The sequence below is a fragment of the Quercus lobata genome, chromosome 11, assembly GCF_001633185.2.
Source record: "Quercus lobata isolate SW786 chromosome 11, ValleyOak3.0 Primary Assembly, whole genome shotgun sequence".
NCBI lineage: Eukaryota > Viridiplantae > Streptophyta > Magnoliopsida > Fagales > Fagaceae > Quercus > Quercus lobata.
This window is the reverse complement of record NC_044914.1, coordinates 18383732-18405690: the sequence shown is the minus strand read 5'-3', so window position 1 is coordinate 18405690 and position 21959 is coordinate 18383732. Positions and strand designations below refer to the sequence as shown.

Sequence of the window (21959 nt, the reverse complement as noted above, 5' to 3'; positions counted from 1 at the left end):
AATCAAATTCTTGAGGTTGCCCAGAATTTATGGAAAGATTATCACTTTATGGGAAGTTTAGATAGAATTTCTGTTTTTGGCCCTAAACCTTATGCCGATGCCATTTCTCATTTGCAGATAGTAGATCACTGTAATCCAAGAAGTTTTCTCACTCCAGGAAAAACTCCAGAGTTTGAGCCACTTCTATACTGTGGATTCTGTAACCAATATGTTCTCTATCATGAGCATGAATGTAATGATGATCCTCCATGGGAACCTTATGATGACTACCTATCTGATGCTACTTCCACTGATTAATGAGTTCATTCCTGAGATTTCTACTGTTTGAGACTGCTGCTACTTATTTGTCCAGCTTGCACAAAAGCCAAAATACTTCAATGGCTTTGAAGAATATGTTGCTGAAAAATCGGAACTGTTTCAAGATACTCCGGATTTAGCGGAAGATTTTGATTCTCCTATTTGTCTGGCCTGCATAATGGCCAAAAAACTTCAATGTTTACTACTGCTAAAAGCTTATTTCCCACCAATATGATGCTTCTGAAGATTCCTAATAATTACTCTCAATTGGCACAAGATGACAAAGTTTCTTTCTTTTGGTCTCTTGTGATTGGTTCTTTTGAGCACCAATAATATGGCCTAAAATGTGGTCTAGAATCTAAAGACACCCATTATTTGGCCTAGGTTCTCAGATTTTCAGACATTTCAGCTCTACGGATGATTCCCCAAAATATGGAGACAAAAAAGAAAATTTACTATTCAGTCACTATTCATCTGTCACTATTCACTATCACTATTCATTCGTTACTGTTCATGACACTGTTTACTCCGAATTTTGCCTATTTAAGGGGGGTTGTCCCTTAAGTTTAAAACAAGTTTTACTCAAGTTTTACTTCAGAATTTTCTTTCCTTAGAACTCCTTCTCTTAGGAAGCCTTCTTAGAAAGAGAATTCCTTGTTTCTACTACTACTACTACCTTGTTCACTACAAACCTTGTAACTAGGACTAGTTCAAGCTTTGTAACTGTCAACCTGTTCTGAGATCTTGTATTAACTACTACTACTGCTGTAAGTATTTTGTACTACTTTCAATAAACAAGAATTTTCAGTTTTATGTTCATTATACTATTTGTTGCTACCGCCACCTTGGACGGATTACCGCTATACCGGACGGTTCTAAATTGCTTTCATTTACTTTAAACTATTGCTTTCATTTACGTTGAATTATTTTTGATATATACTGCTTGGCTGGTTCTACCGCCTTATTATTGTTCTAACTTGATATATATATATATATATTTATTTATTTATTTATATATATTGCTTATTGTAGAAATTGAATAGAACTTATACTTAATATGTTGTTAGAGCAACTTCTATTTTATTTTCACTTTTATGCCAGCCTCCCATGTCCACTTTTTTATAAGAACCGTTGATCATTAATGGTTTTAATGGTAATTACTGCTGACTTCTTTAGGTGGCTGACAAATTCATCGAGATGAACATGTTTGTGTGATAGAAAGGACAAATCTAAGATATTTTTTTTAACTCCCCCCAAAAGTTGATATAGCGACTCTGAATCTTTTACTCATTTCAATTCTCTTGGTAAGCTTTTTAATAGTGGTAGAAAATGTAGTGTGTTCTTATTTTAAAGAATTTTTTGAGTGACTGCTTTCAACCCATTTGACATGTCAAGTGGCTGTGTGATTATGGGTTTTTTTTTTTTTTTTTTTTTTTTTTTTTCCCTAAGAAATAATTTTTGGTTTCAAGGGGAGATTTGAACTAGTATCTGCTTCATGATGGTTTCCAGCCAATTAAGCTATCCCTTGGGTTGATTATGATTCTTCTCCCTTTCCTTTCTTAGACTTTGTCAATTAAAGATTGAACTTTAGAGGCCTGTTTTATTTATAGCATGTTTGGTTGGAGTAATATTAGGAAGGATGTAAAAGAGGGAGAGAGAAAAGTATTTTCTCTTGTTTGCTAGAAGAGAAAAAAGAGGATGGAAAATGGGGTGAGGTTATTATCTCCCTAACCCACAAATTTAATCCCTCCAAATTGACAGGAAAAGTGAGAAAAAAACATGCGGCTAATGTCAACAAATTTGCATTTTATATAATAGGATTTAAAAGTAAATTGCTACAAATTACTATTTCTTTCGTACCAACAAAAAACAATATACTAATTTTCCATTCTCTCATTTTTCAATCATTCCTATCTTTTCCTCCCTTTTCGTTTAGAGCAATTGACTTAACCATCTAATGGCTTTATTTATTCATATATATGACTTTCCATCTCATTTATTTAATCCATATTATATCCTTCCTGTCTCATTCACGTGTTTCTATTATTTGTTTATTTTTATTTTACACTTTTTTGTTCATTCTATTCATATATTTGATATGACCTTTTTTTTTAAATTCCATTTTTTCATGGGATAGCTTCAAACATGTTAATTAAAAATTAAATTCTATATCAAATGGAACTCTACCAATATTGAGTTTGTGTAAAAGTAATAGACAACTAATCATAATTTATCACATACAATAATTGTAAAAAATTGATAAATAATGTGTTGCTAGAAGGTTTGAATGGTGTTTTTTTACTTTTTGTCTAGTGCTAAAAGACATAATGCCTTTGCCAAAAAAAAAAAAAGAAAAAAAAGAAGAAAAAAGGACATAATGCCATGATCCATGCACGAAATTGCTAATGTACTTTCAATTGGCTTAAGGGTCCCTTTAATGCAATTAAGAATTGCAGACTCTAGACTGTAGTTGATAGCTAATTCCAAGCAGCTTTTCACTTTCCTCGAATGAAGTCACCTGTAATCTAATTGTCTCAAATACAATACTATTATACTACGTTTTAGTTCAACATTTACAACCTAGCTAGTTAGGTTTCGTGAATTAATTTGCTATTGAATTTTTATTTTTATTTTTTATTTTATTTTGAGAACCTTTGCTATTGAATTTTATTATTCAGTTTTTAGTTTCCATTCTGGGGTTGGTCTGCTTCGATAAATATTGTTTTTAGCTATAACACCCGTTTGTTTTAGGAGAGATTTTTTTTTGGTATGGTTGCTAGAAAGTCGAGAAGAAGCGGTAGATATTTTGGATTATTGGAGGTGATGCCCTCAACAGCCGCATAGACCTTTTTGCCTTTTGGTGGTGGCCCTGGTGGCTGTGCTTTTGATGACCACTGGAAAAAGATATTTTCAGTTATAACGGTCTTTGACTCTTTGTTTTGTTTTCTAGCCCTCCGAGTTTGATTGTTAACAAGAATCTTTGATTCTTCTTATTTTTGTTCTTATATTTTATGGGTGATGTTAATAGATTCTTTAGGACAATGGTTAATAATTAATTTTAGAAAAATTTTGATACTATTTTTATAGGAAATAAAAAAAAAAAGATCAAAATATTAATTTTTTTTTTATTTTCCTATAAAAACTTTCTTAAAATGATTTGTTAACAATTGTTTTAATGGTATCCGTTAACATTTTCTATATTTTGTTTCTCATCTTTCCCGCTAAATAGAACCTAAAAATAGATATGGTATTTTTAGATGAGAACCTTCACTTATTTTGTACCTAAAAAAGGCAAGTCTTGGGTTTTTTTTTTGCACCAAACCCGTTGGATGTGTTGATTCGTAATAAGTATTTGACACTTGTTTGCATCTTAATAGATTCAATACACAATAATGCTGAACCCAAGCCCATGTCAAAATTTTTAAGTTGTTTCAAGTGTAGTCAAGCTCTTTTTGTGCTTAGAGTTCTGTTTTGTTTTGTTTTTGATTTAAGAAATGATATGTCTACAATATTTTTATAACAAATCCTAAGTGGAAGGTTGTTACTGGTTGTTATTGTTGGGACAAAAAAGTAATCTTAGTGTTAATTTCAAATTTGAACCAATAACAACTAACCACATGTGATTTATTGTAAAAATGTTGTAGACGTAACATCTCTCTTTTGTTTTTTGTTTTTTTGTTTTTGTTTTGTTTTTTTGTTTTTTGTTTTTTTTTTGTCTTTTTAAAGAGAGGGAGGGAGGGGTGGGGGGCGGTGTGTTTGCAAGTGAAAAAAGTCAATGCCACTAGTAAATGTCTCTCATGACTCAACGCTAATAGAAGTGGCAATTATCATATGTATATGCTGCATGACAGGCAAAACTATGTGTTGGATTTGGATCACTACGTGGCAACATGATCATAAACCTTCCTGTACACTTGGCTCTTTCGTCTACCACGTGTTTGTGATATTTAGCTGAGCCTGAGATGTAATCATACCAGTAATAATTATATCACGTGTTAAAATTATTTATCATGTATTCATTTCTCACAATACGTTTGAGGTGCAAGTTTCACATAATTATCTTATGCATTCTGTACAGGGCTGGAAAAAATAATAATTTTTATATGTCAATTTAAAAAAATTTATGATTTTTTACCCTTAAAAAAATTGGTAACCATATAAATTTTTTTAGGCACAACATTATTGAACTTTAGGCAAAGTTTAACAAATTTGGTTGTAAACTGAAGTTACAACTTCACAACTCAATATTTTTTTAATTGGATATTAATTTTGACAAATTTATAATTAGAATAAGACATATAGGGTTGAACAAATATTGCTTGCAGATACATATATGGGTGCTTCCACCTAGTCCATGGTCCACCAAGATCCCCATAGAGCATGGTGCATGCTCAAGAACTCTTCGGTTGACCCAACGGTAATCATTTCGAGTTACCTCCAATACACCATCGAACCTCTATTGCTTGTCAATATGGGAGAATTATTATTGATGCCCCTTTCCTCTCAGCCCTTGTACATATATCCTCGATCGTGGATGTTATTCATCGGAGATATTGCTGTTATTGGATGAAGAGTTATGCCGGTGTCACATAAAGTGGCACAACTTTGCTACAACTCGTCCACGTGGCGAGTTGTGAGTAGACGAGTTGTGGCACCCATCACTCATCATCACTCATATATTACTTACAACTCGCTATGTAGGTGAGTTGTGGCATAAATTGTGCCACTTTATATAGCATCAGCATGACTCTCGGGTGAATGGACACAGGCTTAGCTGCCGGAAGGCCTCAAAAGCTCCAACAAATTGATTGTGGTCTGAATGCCGCCCATTATTCCAAAAGGGTAGCCCATTCTTTCTTGCCTTGTGGACCATCATAATTGCTGATGGCCTCTCACTTAGCTCCATGAGATGCAATGCATATACACAAAGTCCTTCCTTCTTTTCAGTCCCTCGTGAAGCCTCAATTAGATTAATCATCGCGGGAATGTTTGTGGTACTGTGGAAACAGGCCAAAATCCGAAGTTGAGCATTTGAATCATTCTTTTAGCTGGCTTATATACTGACATAACTAAAGGTGTCGTAATAAAGGTTGTGAAGATAGCCATCAGAACCATGATAGCAAATGTTTGATCATTCAATACCTGTAATAACAATCATCTATTAAGATCAGGTAGTACATAAAATCCAAATAAATCTAATAGATTGATTTCTTCCTTTTTTTTGGTTGGAAGGCAAAAGAGTAAAGTTATCTTTTGTCTTTGCCAATTTTGAGGACAATGAGTTCCACCAAGACTTTAGTAAATTACATTTTCTTCATATGGATTGAATAGTGAATAATAATTTAATTCATATGAAATTTGACATGTGTTTTAAGAAAACAAAAAATATGTTGTTCAACGGTTAGATTTGTAAAATATGTAAACATGTTAATTTGTTTAATTAGAGTTGTAACCTTAAACTACAACTAAGTTTGTAGTCAAACTTTGTCCTTAAACTTTGATCCCCTTAACAATATATTAGGCTCTAGAGAAAATTTTTATTGAACTAAAATTTTGAAATATATATAGTTTGCAACATTAATAATGAGACTATCATACAAAAATACAACAATTTCAAAATAAGAAAACTTGTAAAAGAAAAATGTAAAACTTTATGTACTTATGTGTGTATTTTTTTTCTTTTTTTTGTTAATATATGATGTCCTCTTTTTATTAGATTTTATATAATTTAATGACCAGAAAAAATTTCTAGAGCAGCCAGGTTTCTGTATATGAATTATGGACATGTGAGATGAAGTTGTGCATGCACATCAGCAGACGTTATGAGTGAGAGTGTCATACGACATGTGAAATGCAGTTGTGTATGCACGTGTTATGACCGAGAGGATGACAATATGCCTTCTCTTTCACGGCAGTCTTTGGTCTACATAGATACAGGAAATTTTATAGCCCCCTTTGGACTTGGTTTCACATGATACCTAAGCAGGAAATTTTTTTTCTGACTTTTGCCAATTGTGCAAATTGCTGAGTCAATGCCAATTGTCAAAACTTTTAGCAAAGTTTTATGAAGTCTGATCAAACCCACCAAATCATCTTGACTCATTAATGACTCACTGACATCAATTTTTTTACCTACTTCTCACAATTTCTACGTGTTAGATTTTGTGTTCGTAGACTTTCTCAACCATGTTACTTAAATCTGTATAACAAGTGTGGGTATCAGTAATTTTATCTTTTCTTAACACGTGTTTGGACATCTGTATTCCTTTCCTATATATTTTAATTATTTAGCCTTCATCAATTGGACTTAAAAAGGTTTAGCGAATCTGTTATACGACTGTCACATAATGCAGGAACTGAAGTGAGAACCTCTGCATAGTTTGATTTAGCAGCAAAGTAAAAAATGGCCACAAATGCTAGTGCATGTCCGGCAGCCATGAAGGCTACATCAAATGGGTTGTTCCAAGGGGATAATCCTCTTCATTTTTCACTCCCTCTTGCCACCGTGCAGATATGTCTTGTAGTTGCACTCACACGTATTCTTGCTTTTCTTTTGAGGCCACTGAGACAGCCTCGGGTGATTGCAGAGATTGTGGTAAGTCCCTCTGCTTTTCTTATTCTATATATTGGTGTGTTTTTATATTTTCACATCATAACGACTTGTAGCTTTTGTTCAGTTTATTACTCTTTTTTCAAGATGACATCGTTTATTACTCTTAATGATTAGGATTTAGATACGTGTATCATAGGTCATAACTATGCACTTATTCCAAGTTTTCCTTAAATTATATAGCTATGGATAGCACTAAGTAATACTATGCACTAAATAATACTATGTTGAAAGCATAATTTTTGAGTCACCGGGATTGCCAATACATATTGGAATAAGGGCTTAGTGAACTTCAATTCCTGAACTTTGTAGTACTTGTTATGTCTCCAGCAACTTCAAATATCTACATCTGTTATTTTAGAAAAACTGGATTTAGAACATGGGTCTAGGAACTTCACAAAACTATTAGTGCTTGAAGCATAATCCAGTGGTAACAGTTTTTGTGGCATTCCAATATGAAAGAAACTTTTGTTGTTGACATTTGATTATAACCAAATATGTCTCATCCAACTATACCTATTCCAGTTAACATATTTGCTCTAAGGCTTAAAGTTGTAACTTAGCTTCAACTAATACGATTCAGTATCATTTCCAATAATTGCTTAAAATGTCTGCATCTTCTTGTCCAGGCGGAGAGTTTGATTTTTGTTGCTTTTGTTGGCAGGGTGGAATATTACTTGGCCCGTCAGCTCTAGGTCGCAACGAGGACTATCTAAATGCAGTTTTTCCATCTAGAAGCCTCACAGTGTTGGATACTTTAGCCAATCTTGGTCTGCTCTTCTTTTTATTTCTTGTAGGCCTAGAGTTAGACCCAAGGTCACTTCGTCGGACTGGAAAGAAAGCTTTAAGTGTAGCCATGGCGGGAATCAGCTTTCCCTTTGCATTAGGAATTGGAACATCATTTGTCCTCAAAGGAAGTATTTCCAAAGGTGTAGATGGACCCCCATTTCTTGTATTCATGGGGGTCGCCCTTTCTATTACTGCCTTCCCTGTCTTGGCCCGAATTTTGGCTGAACTTAAGCTATTAACCACTGATGTTGGCCGAATGGCCATGTCAGCAGCAGCGGTCAATGATGTGGCTGCATGGATTCTACTTGCTCTTGCCATTGCCCTCTCTGGTACTGACCGCTCTCCTCTTGTTTCATTATGGGTTTTCTTGTGTGGAGGTGGTTTTGTTCTGTGTTTGTCATACATTGTCCCTCCTATCTTTAAATGGATGGCACAGCGTTGCCCTGAGGGTGAGCCAGTTGACGAGTTGTATGTATGTGCTACTTTAGCTGCAGTTTTGGCAGCGGGGTTTGTCACTGATACTATTGGAATTCATGCCCTCTTTGGTGCATTTGTCATTGGAGTTCTTGTCCCAAAGGAAGGGCCATTTGCAGGTGCTCTTATGGAAAAAGTTGAGGATCTTGTTTCTGGTCTCTTCCTTCCATTGTACTTTGTCTCAAGTGGATTGAAAACCAATATAGCAACAATTCGAGGAGTTCAGTCATGGGGTCTTCTTGTTTTAGTCATTATTACAGCATGTTTTGGGAAGATTGTTGGTACTGTAGTTGTCTCCCTTCTTTGCAAAGTGCCTGTTCAGGAGGCTCTGGCTTTGGGGATCTTGATGAATACTAAAGGCTTGGTGGAACTCATTGTCCTCAACATTGGCAAAGACAGAAAGGTAACTTTACTCTTTTGCCTTCCAACCGAAAAAAAAGGAAGAAATCAATCTATTAGATTTATTTGGATTTTTTGTACTACATGATCTTACTAGATGATTGTTATTACAGGTATTGAATGATCAAACATTTGCTATCATGGTTCTGATGGCTATCTTCACAACCTTTATTACGACACCTTTAGTTATGGCAGTATATAAGCCAGCTAAAAGAATGATTAAGGTCTACTACAAGTATAGAAAAATTGAGAGAAATGATTCAAATGTTCAACTTCGGATTTTGGTCTGTTTCCACAGTACCACAAACATTCCTGCAATGATTAATCTCATTGAGGCTTCACGAGGGACTGAAAAGAAGGAAGGACTTCGCGTATATGCATTGCATCTCGTGGAGCTAAGTGAGAGGCCATCAGTAATTATGATGGTCCATAAGGCAAGAAAGAATGGGCTACCCTTTTGGAATAAGGGGTGGCATTCAGACCACAATCAAATTGTTGTAGCTTTTGAGGCCTTCCGGCAGCTAAGCCGAGTGTCCATTCGCCCAATGACAGCAATATCTCCAATGATTAACATCCACGAGGACATATGCACAAGTGCTGAGAGGGAAAGGGCATCAATAATAATTCTCCCATTCCACAAGCAGCAGAGGTTTGATGGTACATTGGAGGTAACTCGAAATGATTACCGTTGGGTCAACCAGAGAGTTCTTGAGCATGCACCATGCTCTGTGGGGATCTTGATGGATCGTGGACTTGGTGGAAGCACCCATGTATCCGCAAGGAATGTTTGTTCAACCGTAACTGTCTTATTCTTTGGGGGCGGTGATGATCGTGAAGCCCTTGCTTATGGGGCTCGAATGGCTGAACACCCTGGTATTAGTCTAACAGTCATTCACTTCATAGCAAGCCCTGAGACTGCACAAGAGGTTGTTAATGTTAAAGTTGATATTTGTGAAAACTCCAATACTTCAGAAGGATCTGGAGATGAAAAGTTTCTTGTTGAATTCAAACAAAAGTTTGTAAAGGACAGCTCAATCAAATTTGAAGAGAGGTTTGTGAGAAATGTTGCAGAAACTATTGAAGTCATTTTAGAATATAGTCGATCTGATCTTTTTTTGGTTGGTAGAATGCCTGAGGTTGCTACTTTGATTGAGAAGAGTGATTGCCTCGATCTGGGACCAGTTGGTAGCTTGTTGACATCTCCTGATTTCTCTACATCAGCATCAGTCTTGGTGGTGCAACAGTATCATAGCCAGAGAGTTTCAACTTCAGGGCCTTCAAAGAGGGTAGATATGTTGCCTGAAGAAGATTTGGAATCTAATAATGTACAGCAAAAAACTATTTTGTAACTTTTGCTGATAATTTTAGTAGTCCACAATTTTCAGTTTATACTTCTGAATTTAGGTGTCTGGTTTAACACTCTCCCACCTCTCTCCGAATAAAGTTTCTTTCCAAACTAGTTTAAAGAGTTTTTTTTTTCAAACTCCTCGTATATCTTTATGTTGAGTGTAAATTTTGAAAATCTAACTATTAGATTGCATATTCTTATTATATCCTTCATGCTTGTAAAATTTTAAGAAGATAAAAGATCAATTGCTACGTCATTAAAAAATATTAAAATTTCATATTTTTGTGATCTAAAATTATGTATAAAAAAATAAGTTAATTGATAGAATAGTAATAACATCTGATTTGAACGAAATTTGATATACATGTTAAGAGAATAAGGAATATGAAATTTAACGGTTAGATTTTCAAAATTTACACTCAAAAAAGAGATATCTAAAAAGTTTGAAGAGTTTCTCTTTGAACTTGTTTACCTTGAACATGAACTAAACAAATGGCTAATTCAACAATCCTTCTCTCTTCCATGAAAAAAAAAAAAAAAAAATCCTTCTCTCTTTACAAGCATATTTAATACTGTATTCTTAATCAGATTTATAAGCAAAGATGGTGTGGAGCTTGAGAAGACATTATCTAAAGATAGGCTCCTCTCTCTAGCAACCTCTGCACAATTTCTAAGGGTTCCATTACAACCAAGGATGTAGTAGTTTAATTTTCTAGGTGAAATAGAGATTTTAGTAGGATTTGAAAAAAAAAAAAAAAAAATATATATATATATATAGAGTAAATGAAGTTCTTACAAACAAGAGAGTCGATTTTGAATTTGAGGCCATCACCGTTTGGCTAAGAGAATGAAATATCATTATACTAGATAATAATAGTATACCATTTCAGGATTATTATTTTATATATACTTCAAAAGATAAAACGGTGACTTCTTGCACAATCCAAGTTCCAAAGGAAAGAGGAGTTGATATTTCAATAATATATATATATATATATATATATTTGTATTAAATCTGCCAATATTTGGAAATTTTAGTCCCCAAATTTCTTAATCCTCAAAATTAATGACGTCATTCTTTTATTATCAGTTTTTTTTATTCATTGATTCTTTTTCTCTTGAGCCATCACTATAAAACACTATTTTTCCTTAAAATTATGAAGCTTATGCGATTAAAATTGAAGTTGAAATGATAGAACTTATTTAATTTTTTTTTCTTGCTTATAAGTGGCCCGATGTACTCATGTAAGGAAGATTTTATTACAAGAGATTCCACACTGGTTGTGCTTTAATTTGGTGCATATTGCATCATTTCCTGCTATATTATTGAAGAACAGACACTATTTACCCTCCCAAAAAAAGAAATTGAAGAACAGAAACTTGATTGAGATTGTGTAAATTAAATATGGGAAGAAGTCCTGTCAAATAGAGAATTTTTTCTTTTGACCATCTTTTGATTGTATTACAATATATAAGAACCACCACTACAAATAGTACTACACCCTTGATCGTGTGAAATATTGAAATCCGAATTATGCATCATAATATAGAATTCAAGCTACAGAATTTATTGAGTAATATTGTTGGATTGAAATATATTGATTATGAAAAAAATGCAAATGGCCTTGCTCTATACAGAAGAAAAGATAAAAACAGAGGACCATTTTGAAATGGCCTTAATGTAGCAATTTAACGAAGAGAAGATGCCCACTGCACTATCAATGAAGGATGGACCTTGCCCTGACTTCTCTACATCTTCAAGTATTATCTGTATTGATAAGCAAAAAATATTTTAACTTAAATTTTTTTCAGTCTACTCACATAGGATTTTTATTCAAAAAATAAAAATAATATGAATCCATTGCCATACGTTAATTAATGTAAAGGTATATATATATATATATATATATATATATTTTGTTTAACACATGTTAAACCTGTTCTAATGAAAAATTCTATAAATTGAGTGGCAACCTACTAGAAGTTCCTCGGTATCGGGCCGACTTATGAGTTCTTTAGTAAGAAGGTATCTGTTTGGCCTATCCTTATCATCTTAGAAGACCTTCCATAATCTTGTAAATGATTAGAAAACAGACTCAGAAGTAGAGTTATTAGACATAGCCAGCAATATAGGAAATAGGACCAAAAATAAAACTCTTGAGAAGACCAGCTAGATTGACTTTAGCCCCAGTTGAAGGTGGGACTAGAAAAAACAAAAACTTGGCTCCGTTCAAAGACTTATTAATGCTTGAATTTGGTCAACCATTTGACTTTCAATTTATTTTGTGGCCTTCATCATCTATCATTTTATGGTCACATGAAAGAGTCAAATAGCAACACATTAATCATAGCATATGGTTATTTATAGAGAACCAGATAAAAAGCACAATCTAAACTGTAATTCAAATCATATCAATTTTATCCTTTCTGAAATATCACCAAAAATTAAATCAGGTAAGTTCAACGCTGCGTTCAGTAGCTTTGTTACAGATAGTCAGATACAGAGTAGCAATGGGAATACCATAAATACATATTTTTCAGATACAGAGTAGTAAAAAGAGTTGTAATTTATGAGTTTAGATTGGATTTTTAAATTCCGGGTTTCTCAAACCAAATAATATTTCAGAAGAGGGAACATATGAAACAGTACCAAAGGGTCCGCTTATGAAAGTGAAATGCATGTTGAAAATGTGGCCAAGAAAGCTGACTATAGAAGTTTAACATATATGAACAATTTCAGATGTTGGAACTTGCAACTAGTGGAACAGACGAAAATAATTAGGTTGGTTTGTTCCAGAGAATTTTCAAATGTTTCACAAAGGAAAATGGTAGTTTGAAGGTTACCGAAGTAAATGGGGCCGATGTAGGAGTTGCTTTCTTCCTTCACTTTTCTGTTCATACATTGAAGACAGACCACAACATACTTAATTGTCCTATTTGCTCTGAGAAACATTTGTCACTTAAAGTTTCACCAATGGTACCGGGAATGAAGTAGCTAAATAAATTGAGAGAACCTTCCAAATTTCTGCTAATGTTATCTAGTTCTTCTTAGGTTAAATACCTTCAAATTTATAATATATGGTGTTAAGTGTAAACTCCATGTGTAAATAATTTGCAGATATGGACCTTTCTATCATTTGCCTGCTTTTTATGTGTGTTTTCTCAGTACTTAATGTCATTATATGTCTTGATTAAGGGAGTGATGGAATGAAAGAAAGATACAGAGAGGAAGGGTGCTTATCAATATATTACTAAAAGCTGAAGCGTAGCGTTTAATGCTGTTGCGCTCACGTTGAGCCACGTCAACGTCCACGTCATCATCTTTTTTTTTTTTCTTTTTTTTTTCCATTTTCTTATAATTATTTATAATTTTTTTATTTCATATTTACACTTCTCCAACCTTTCTTCCTCCCTTACCTTTTCATCTCCCCACTACTTCTCTAACCTTTCTCCTTCTCTCATTCTCTCACCTTCTCATCTTCCCACTACTCTCTACATTAATATCATTCTTCATCTTTCCCTTCATCTTCCTCTATTTTTGTCTCTTCTTATTCACGCTTTCTTACTATAAATTTGTCACTATCTCATTCATTCTATGCATAGTTTTTCCTTACAAAAAAAAAGGTTCTCTCTCTCTCTCTCTCACACACACACACACAATTTTTGAGTGGATTTTTATTTTTTATTTTTCTTGCATCTTCGCTTTAGGTTGATAATTTTTTATATTCTTTAATCTACTTTAGGTTAATGCGATTCAGTTCTCTCTCTCTCTCTCTCTCTCTCTCTCTGATTGTCAAATGTTATCCTATTGCATTATAAAGGATTAAATATAAAAATATAATATTATTCTAATACATAGCATGATTTGGATAATTTAATTTGGTAGCTACTGTAATTTGATAGCATGATTTTTATAGTGCTCAATTTAGATGTTAAACTATAAGACTTTAATCATTTTTGTTTATTTTTTAATCCTTTGTGGTAGACAAAGTACTCTATAATACAATTTATTTAGAGAAAAGCAAAGGTTGGCTAAACAAAAGTTATTGGATGAGAGACAAATTTTATCTTTCGCAATTTTACTTTAATTATTATTATTATTATTTTATAACAATGCATATATAAAAATTTAATTCTTAGATTTTGCTAATAATTGATTATTTGATAATATGTTTTGGGTGGACGAAATTACAATTTCCGCAAAGAAAATAACCTTAGTAGATTATAAATAACAATTTTTTTTTCTAATTGGTTCAATTAATCATAGTTAAGTTTTATTAATTTTTTTAGTTACTTTTTTCAGTGTTTTGGATTGTAGGCAAAAAAAATAAGTTTGAGAAAGTTTGTTTAAAACTAAAAGAATAATTTCTAAATTTTATTTTCTTTTTAATGATTCACAAAATGTTATAAATAACTTTTATTAAAAAAATAAATATTTTCGTTAAATTGCCTTTTGAATTTTTGAGAAAAATTGTATTTTTTTTCATTTTAGTACGACAAAAATTATTAAATTTATGATTTATGATTGTTTCTATATTACATTTATGATTATTCTTATAATGAATAAAAATATAATTACAAAATACATTACTCTTTATTAAATTAGTTTAAATTGTATAAAAAAAATTTAATAAAACTACCATAAAAATAATTATCATGCGCAACGCGCAGGTTTGTGGCTAATCTATATATATATATATATAAAACCGAAACCTTTGGAGCTCCCACAATTTTCCACGTCATCACTATTTTCTTTTTCTTTTTATTTTAGATTCTTTTTATTTTTGGTTCAATTTTCCACGTCATCACTATTTTCTTTTTCTTTTTCTTTTTATTTTGGATTCTTTTTATTTTTGGTTTTATATCTTATCAAGTATTACAATAGTTTAGTTTAAATAAAATTCTATTAGATATATGTTTCAAAAGCTTGAAAATAGCCTTTGGAGCTCCCACAATTTTCCACGTCATCACTATTTTCTTTTTCTTTTTCTTTTTATTTTAGATTCTTTTTATTTTTGGTTTTATATCTTATCAAGTATTACAATAGTTTAGTTTAAATAAAATTCTATTAGATATATGTTTCAAAAGCTTGAAAATTCTATTTCAACTAAAATTCTATAACAAAAATTTTCACAAATATAAACTTCTGCCAAGGTCGAAACCCTTCATACTCACTCAAATTTTCACAAAGAAAACACACATATCAAATTGAAGTCATAGCAGGAAGCAAGTTGATTCTTCAACGAGAACAAATCCTGTAGTACAAAGGCCACCTAATTGCTTTTAGTTTTGAACTCGATTGTCTTATTAACAACAAAGTCTATGAATTGCAGTGATGGACAGCCGTCCACAAATAACATCCACGCAAGGGCTTGATGTTCTTCTTAATTATCTCATATAAATCTAGGAATTATTTTATTTAATTTTTTTTGGAATTAATATATTTAGATGGTTGGCATAGCAGATAACGTAAAAACAATTTTCTGTCATTTATGTTGCCTTCTGCATAACCCTAAATCAATGTTGAAATGTTGTGTTTTACAACCATCTGATCTTGGTAACCAAACCCTGCACCTATGATTGTTTATGATTATTTTTGTTCATTGTTTGTAGTTTAAACCCATTAAAACTTATTGGCTGATGGTATTTCATGGTTTTTTTTTTTCCCTTTACTTTTACTTTCAAGGTTGCTAGGAACACAACCTAACATGTGATTTTTTTTCATTGTTTAAAGTTTAGACCCATTAAAATTTAAAACTAATTACTTTATAGGTTCATGTACTTTTTTCTTCTTCTCATTTTTCTCTTTTGAATAGTCATATATTTTGTGTTAGTCTTTACAATATTTGAACATGTTTAGCAGATTTCAACAACTATACCATGTATTATTCTTTTGAAGGTAATCAATTTTTCTTTTATATTTCTCTATTATAAAATCATATATATATATATATATAGTTTTGTTTCAATAATTTATAGGATGTAAATCTTATGATTCCTTTATATTTTTTGGCCTTTTGGAAGTTTTAACATCTAACTTTTTGAGTTATATTTTTGTAATATCCAAAACTATCTGGAAAATTTCAATAATTATAACCATGAATTATTATTTTGAGTGTAACAAATTTTTCTCTTATATTTCTCTGTTGTGTAGTCACACACACATATATTTTTATAATTTTTAAGCTCTTAATCTTTTGATTCTTTTCAATAGTTATAAGTTTATAGTCATGAACTATTCTTTAATATTTTTCGTAAGTCATTGCACGTTCAAACAATGACTTCTTTATCAAATTGTAACACAAATTGAAGTTATACAAGAGCAATTCATGCAATAATATAGTTTCTTAATCAATTTAAAATTTTATAAAATCAATTTAGTTTACCACATAAATAGGTAGGTTCCCGTGCATAGCACGGGTTGGCGACTAGTTCAATTAAAAGTTAAAACTATACAAATAAGAAGCTGCCTTGTTGCATTTCACAGATTAAATTGGATTGGCTTTGTACTAAGCTTCCCTGTCTAGATTGGCTTTCAGCTGGAGGTTTTGTTAGATTGAATTTGTTGTTTTGAGTTGCATTGGCTTACTTAGGTTAAGTGAAAAATGTGCATTAAGAATTAAAACCAGCAAACACTAAGCTAGCTTAGCTACACTCTTTACTTGATATCAACTTGTTTTTTTATGTGTAAAATGAAACTTGAACTTCAATAGGAATCTCAATTTCTTGTTCTATTAGTAAAATGATTGAGTTGATTGTATGCAAAGAAATAAAGAAGTGTGCTTCTTCAAAGTATCATTGTCTTGATATTGTAATTGTAGAGGTAGAAGGCCCAGAAATGTGTATTGGGCTGTGGGCCTTGTCTGAGGACGCTTAGTAGTTCGAGGATAAGGAAGCATCAATAGAGATGTAAGGGTCAGTGGGTTATGAGAAGATTATGTCTGTAAGAGTGTGGGAAGGTAGTCCGAGGAAGAATGCTTCCTCGGCTAAGTAAAGCAGAGGTCAGAAGGTGTGGTCAGCACCAAGAGCAACACTCCGGAGTATTCTGTTAATAAGGATAAACATCGTGGGAGCATAGGACAAAAGAAAGCTAAGAAATATCTAAAAGAAAGTTGCTATTATTGCATTAAATGCTCTGTAGCTAACTCTCTGCCGCATTAATGTGGAAGTGATACCTGAACAGTGAATTTCAGCCTTATAGCTACTCCCAAAGACTATAGGAATGTGTTGATGGGATAGGGATCAACGCCAACAACCTAGTCTACACGTGGAGGGTGGAGATGAAAGAAGGAAGATAGTATAAAAGAGAAAGGATACCCTGAGGAGGAGGGATTAGAAAATTGAAAGAAAAACACTATAACAACAAGAACTAAACTTGTAATCAAATTCAAAAGAAATATATACAAGAACTGATCTTCTCAGATTGTGCCGAGGACAATTTTCTTTGGATAAAACCAGTTTATCTTTGCTTTCTTATCATCTGGACTCATTATAATTGTTATCCAACTCATTAGAGCCTAGTTTTCTAACCCATTCTTTACAAATTCATTGTATTGGGTTCTTTGGGCCTAAATCCTCTCACCCTTTGGGCTTAGGGACCGAAACGTGCCCTTACAGTAATCTTATTTTCTTGGTTATTAGAAAAGAGTTTGAAGGGAAGGTAACAAATATTGATGTTGTGGCATATTTTCTTAGTTATTAGAAAAGAATTTCAAGAGATGGTAAGTATAATTGATGTTGTTTCTTATTTTCTCTTTTTTGGTTATTAGGAAAGAATCTAAAAGATTGTATGAATTATTATAGACCTAGATTTCATATTCTTTTTTTTTTCCTTTGTTTTTATTCCTTTATCTAATGTTTCTGAATAAAGGAATGATAGTCTTATTATAATTTTATGAAAGAGTATCATGATATTTAATCACTTTTCTTTTCTACATCAATCTAATACTTGTAATTTAGGAAAAGAAAGAAAATGGAAAGAGGAAACAAAAGACAAAAAAGGGAAAACAAGTTGAAGTAGTATTTGTTCTACCTGTAAAAAAGAAGCCCAATTGTGTTAAAACTAAATTCTTAAATGTACTAATATGTTCAAGTGGCCAATTAACTATAGTTACTAATCTACTTTCTAAAAAAAACTAGTTAAATGAACTAACAATAAACATCTTTATCGACATTTATAAATTAATATCATAAAAAGATGACAAAAGAAAGTCAAGTAATTATGTATATCTCTTAAGTAATCACAATAGAATCACACAAAATAATTTAATATAACCTTTTGAATATAAGATATAATTAGGATTTGACTGTCTTATTACAAGTTTTATGTTAAGATGTAATTGACTCATTGGTGTCCTAAACTTATTGGGAGCAAAACAATTTCTTTAGAGGAAATGCAAGTTATCTCGCACAAAAGGCACAACATAATTAAAACCAACGAAAATTATGCTATGTTCTATTGCATCATATGCTAATAAAAAAAAAAAAAAGGTTTAAAAAATAAATATATTTTTTGTCAAGATTTGGTGGCTCAATGCAAATGGTAGGTCGGCAAAACATGATAAAAAATTAAAATAAAAGCTTACAATAAATCACTTTTACAAGCTTGAATTTATGACTCACATAGAAATAGAAGAAATACTACAACAATAGGGATCTTTCTTGATGATGACTCCTAACTAATGAAAATGATCTTCCAACAATTTAGGTCAAATGTGTTGAGGATGGACCTTTTCAAGTCTAATGTAAAAAAGTTAGGCAAATTCATATATGAACACAATTGTTAATAGATTCTATAATAGAAAATGTGTGTGTGTATATATATATATATTATTTGAAAAGTAAGGATACTATTAAAGAAGGTACTAGATTTTTTTTTTTTTTTTTTAATGTAAGCATATAGATGATTCTTGAATGGATTGGGTCACATGAAAGATAACTTTCAAGTTTAGAATATATATATATATATGAAGGAAAGATTAAAAAAAAAAAATTATTCATTCACTTAACTTCTTAATGTCATTTATTATTTCCTTCCAAATCAAGAAAGAATTACAAAAGATGCAAAGAAATATTCAAAATGTAAACATTAAGGTAATAAGAATAAAGAAAAAGAAAAGGTAATGGGATGAGTGAAAGACGTGTATATGAATTTAGTTTGTTTAGCAAGCCGAAGAATGCTTTGAAATCAAAAGTATAAAATTCTATAATTTAGTTTGTCCTTTCTTGTTAACATAAACAATAGAAATCAGTATTAGTAATTTCTAAAGTTAAATTTTGAGTAAATTCTAGCTAAAAATTCATCATTTAAATGTAACATGAGATAAAATTTCATTTGTGTATAACCTAGATAGAGATGCATATATAAATCTTATAAACAAATGAGAAAATTAAATGTTAGTATAGTCATGTTTGGAAACACAAAAGGAAAAGAAAAAGAGAAAAAGAAAAAGAAAAAGGAAAAGGAAAAGGAAATGTTACTATGAAGTACTTAAGTCTAAGTTGGCAAGCAAGCATATGCCTTGCCTACTTGCCTACTTCTTCCTTTATTCTTTCTTTCATTCTTTTGTTTTCTTTGTTTCCTTTATTCTTTCTTTCTTTTCTTTTGTTTTCTTTGTTTCGAAGCAAGTGTTTATTCTTTGACACAATGGCATGAAATCCTATATATAGTAGATGTTATATAGGGATTTCATATGAAGTTAGACTTAAAATAAAATTGAAACCGAGGATAATTTGGAAGCTTCCTTAAGTGTATTTTGAAGCCAAAGTTGGATTCTTCTTGATGTAAGTATTGATAGTTGCCTTTGTAAATTTGTTCACATGTATATGTGTTTTTCTATTGGTATTTATAAACAATAGATTACTTTTCTTACTTAAAATTTGTCATATAGATGCTAAATGTAATAAGATTTTATTGCACTTAACACTATATTTTTGTGAGATATATTACTTCTAGATGATTTGGTTTATGTTACATTTAGTGCAATTTGGATAAATGGTATATCACTCAATTATTTTTCATAAATCAATCTTTTCTTGAATCACATTTTTATTTAATATCTATTATAGGTTAATCACACACAAAATTTCAAAATAATTAGTTGCCATTTCTTTTTAAATTTATAAATTATATATATATATATATATATATATATATATATAATCACTCTTCATAGATAAGTGAGTTTTTAATGTCTAATCACCTTGATATTCAAAAAGAATAATAGATCTCCTTAATATTTAATAAGCATGATAGTTGGAGGAAAGAAATTTAGTCCAATAATGGGATTACAATGGTATTGAGGAATATGACTTCTATAGAAGATAATTATCCAAAAAAGAAAAATAAATAAATAAAACTTCAGTAAAAGTTACCCAAAAGTCAAACCTGAACATATTTCTATCAAATATTCATTTTATCTCATATTAATAGTAAGATAGCTTACATTCATTCTCAAAAATTACCAAATCTTTGTTTTTGTTTATGTTTTTAGTTTTTGTTTTTTTTTTCTCTTATTTATCACATATGGGTAACAGAGAATTTCAACCTAAATAAATAAAAATTAAGGGAGTGATAGACTCAACATTAAAAAAATGTTTTTATTAATAACAAAATTTCACTATTACATTTCTCATAGTAAAAATGGATTAACATTGAACCAAGCTTGCTTGAGTTTATGTGAAACTCTAAAAGATTTTGCTCTTTCATTTTGAATCCCCAAACTACAATTACTAGTGAACTTCTTTTAGAGGTTTTGTTGGATTAGCTTTGTTGATTTGACTTTTGAGTTGTATTGGCTAAATTGGAGTAAGAAAAAACTTGCATAAAGAATTGATCATATCAATGTAAAGGCAAACTTAGTTGTACTTTTTATTTATATATTGAATAAAGACAAACTTAGACTTGTGTTAAATGATTTTAAATAAATGATAACGATTGACATAAACAAAAGAAAAAAAAAGTAAAAAACAAATTATATTTTTCTAATCACAAGAATGGAGGATCAATTAAAAACATATTTTGATTTTTTGTTGGGCAAGCATTCTTACTATATATTCATAACTATTTAGGTGCATTCCCTTTCATTAAAAAAATTACGTTCATTATTAATGAAAATAAATTTTAAAAAAATTTCATTCCATACAATAGAAGATTTTATGCCTTCCACAGTTTTACATTAAAAAATTGAAAATACCCACAGGCCACACCCAAGCAAGCCCTTTAAAATTAAAATAGTCATTAACTCCAATGGCCTCCGTTACTTAACAGAAGAAGCCTGGGAATGAATATTGTTAAATAAATTAAAACCACACCTTCTTCCAAATCCCTCTTTTTTTTTTTTACTTTTACTTTTTACAATCCTAAAATTCAACTCCAAAACCCACCAATTCTCTCTCACTCTCACTTTCACACACTCTCTCTTTCTCTCTGTTTTATTTTATTTTTAATTTCTCTCTCTAAACAAATTTGATGTTGTCCATGATTGTTACTGTTACTTTGCATGTGATAGAAAGAAGAAGATGAAGAAGCAGCAGCATCTTCTACATTTTTCCCATTCAAAGCATCCCTTGGTCTTCTATCAAAACGACAGAAGAGGAGATACTTGTTGTGGGTGCCAAGAATCAGTTTATGGTCCTACCTACTGTTGTCCAATTATTGAATGCCCGTGGTACACACATCATAAATCATGTGCAGAACTACCGCTTGGGTTGCACCATCCCTTGCACCCAATTTATCATCTTATTCTCTCTCCCTATTGGATAGAATATGGCACAGACATACAATTTAGCAAATGTTAACTTTGCAAAGAATATAAAGATGTATACACTTATCGGTGTTCTCGCTGCGACTTCAACCTTTACATCACATGCGCTTGTATACCACTCATCATGGAAGCTGAATTCCACGACCACCCATTGACCCCCATTTGGAAGTCGTTCACGTTCACTTGCGACATTTGCGGCAAAGAAGGCAAAGGTACGCCCTACCATTGTAATCTATGTAGTTTTTGGGTTCATGGAAGATGTGCTTCTTTCCCACAT

General features: G+C 31.6%; 1 protein-coding gene across 1 annotated transcript; it reads left to right on the top strand.

Annotated features, from left to right (window-relative positions):
- The first annotated feature begins 6560 nt into the window (after positions 1–6560).
- LOC115967335 (cation/H(+) antiporter 18-like) lies at positions 6561–9968 on the top strand. Its single transcript, XM_031086407.1, has 3 exons — positions 6561–6892; positions 7572–8573; positions 8683–9968. The coding sequence occupies exons 1-3, from the start codon at positions 6701–6703 to the stop codon at positions 9916–9918; spliced, it is 2430 nt and encodes an 809-aa protein (XP_030942267.1). The 5' UTR covers positions 6561–6700; the 3' UTR covers positions 9919–9968.
- The last annotated feature ends 11991 nt before the right edge of the window (positions 9969–21959 follow it).

What these genes read in the sequence shown, in the direction of transcription:
- LOC115967335 (XM_031086407.1), top strand. Translation starts at nt 6,701, where the DNA reads ATGGCCACAAATGCTAGTGCATGTCCGGCAGCCATGAAGGCTACATCA. An exon ending in GGGTGATTGCAGAGATTGTG is followed by an intron (nt 6,893 to 7,571) that starts GTAAGTCCCTCT and finishes TTTTGTTGGCAG; the next exon opens with GGTGGAATATTACTTGGCCC. An exon ending in ACATTGGCAAAGACAGAAAG is followed by an intron (nt 8,574 to 8,682) that starts GTAACTTTACTC and finishes TTGTTATTACAG; the next exon opens with GTATTGAATGATCAAACATT.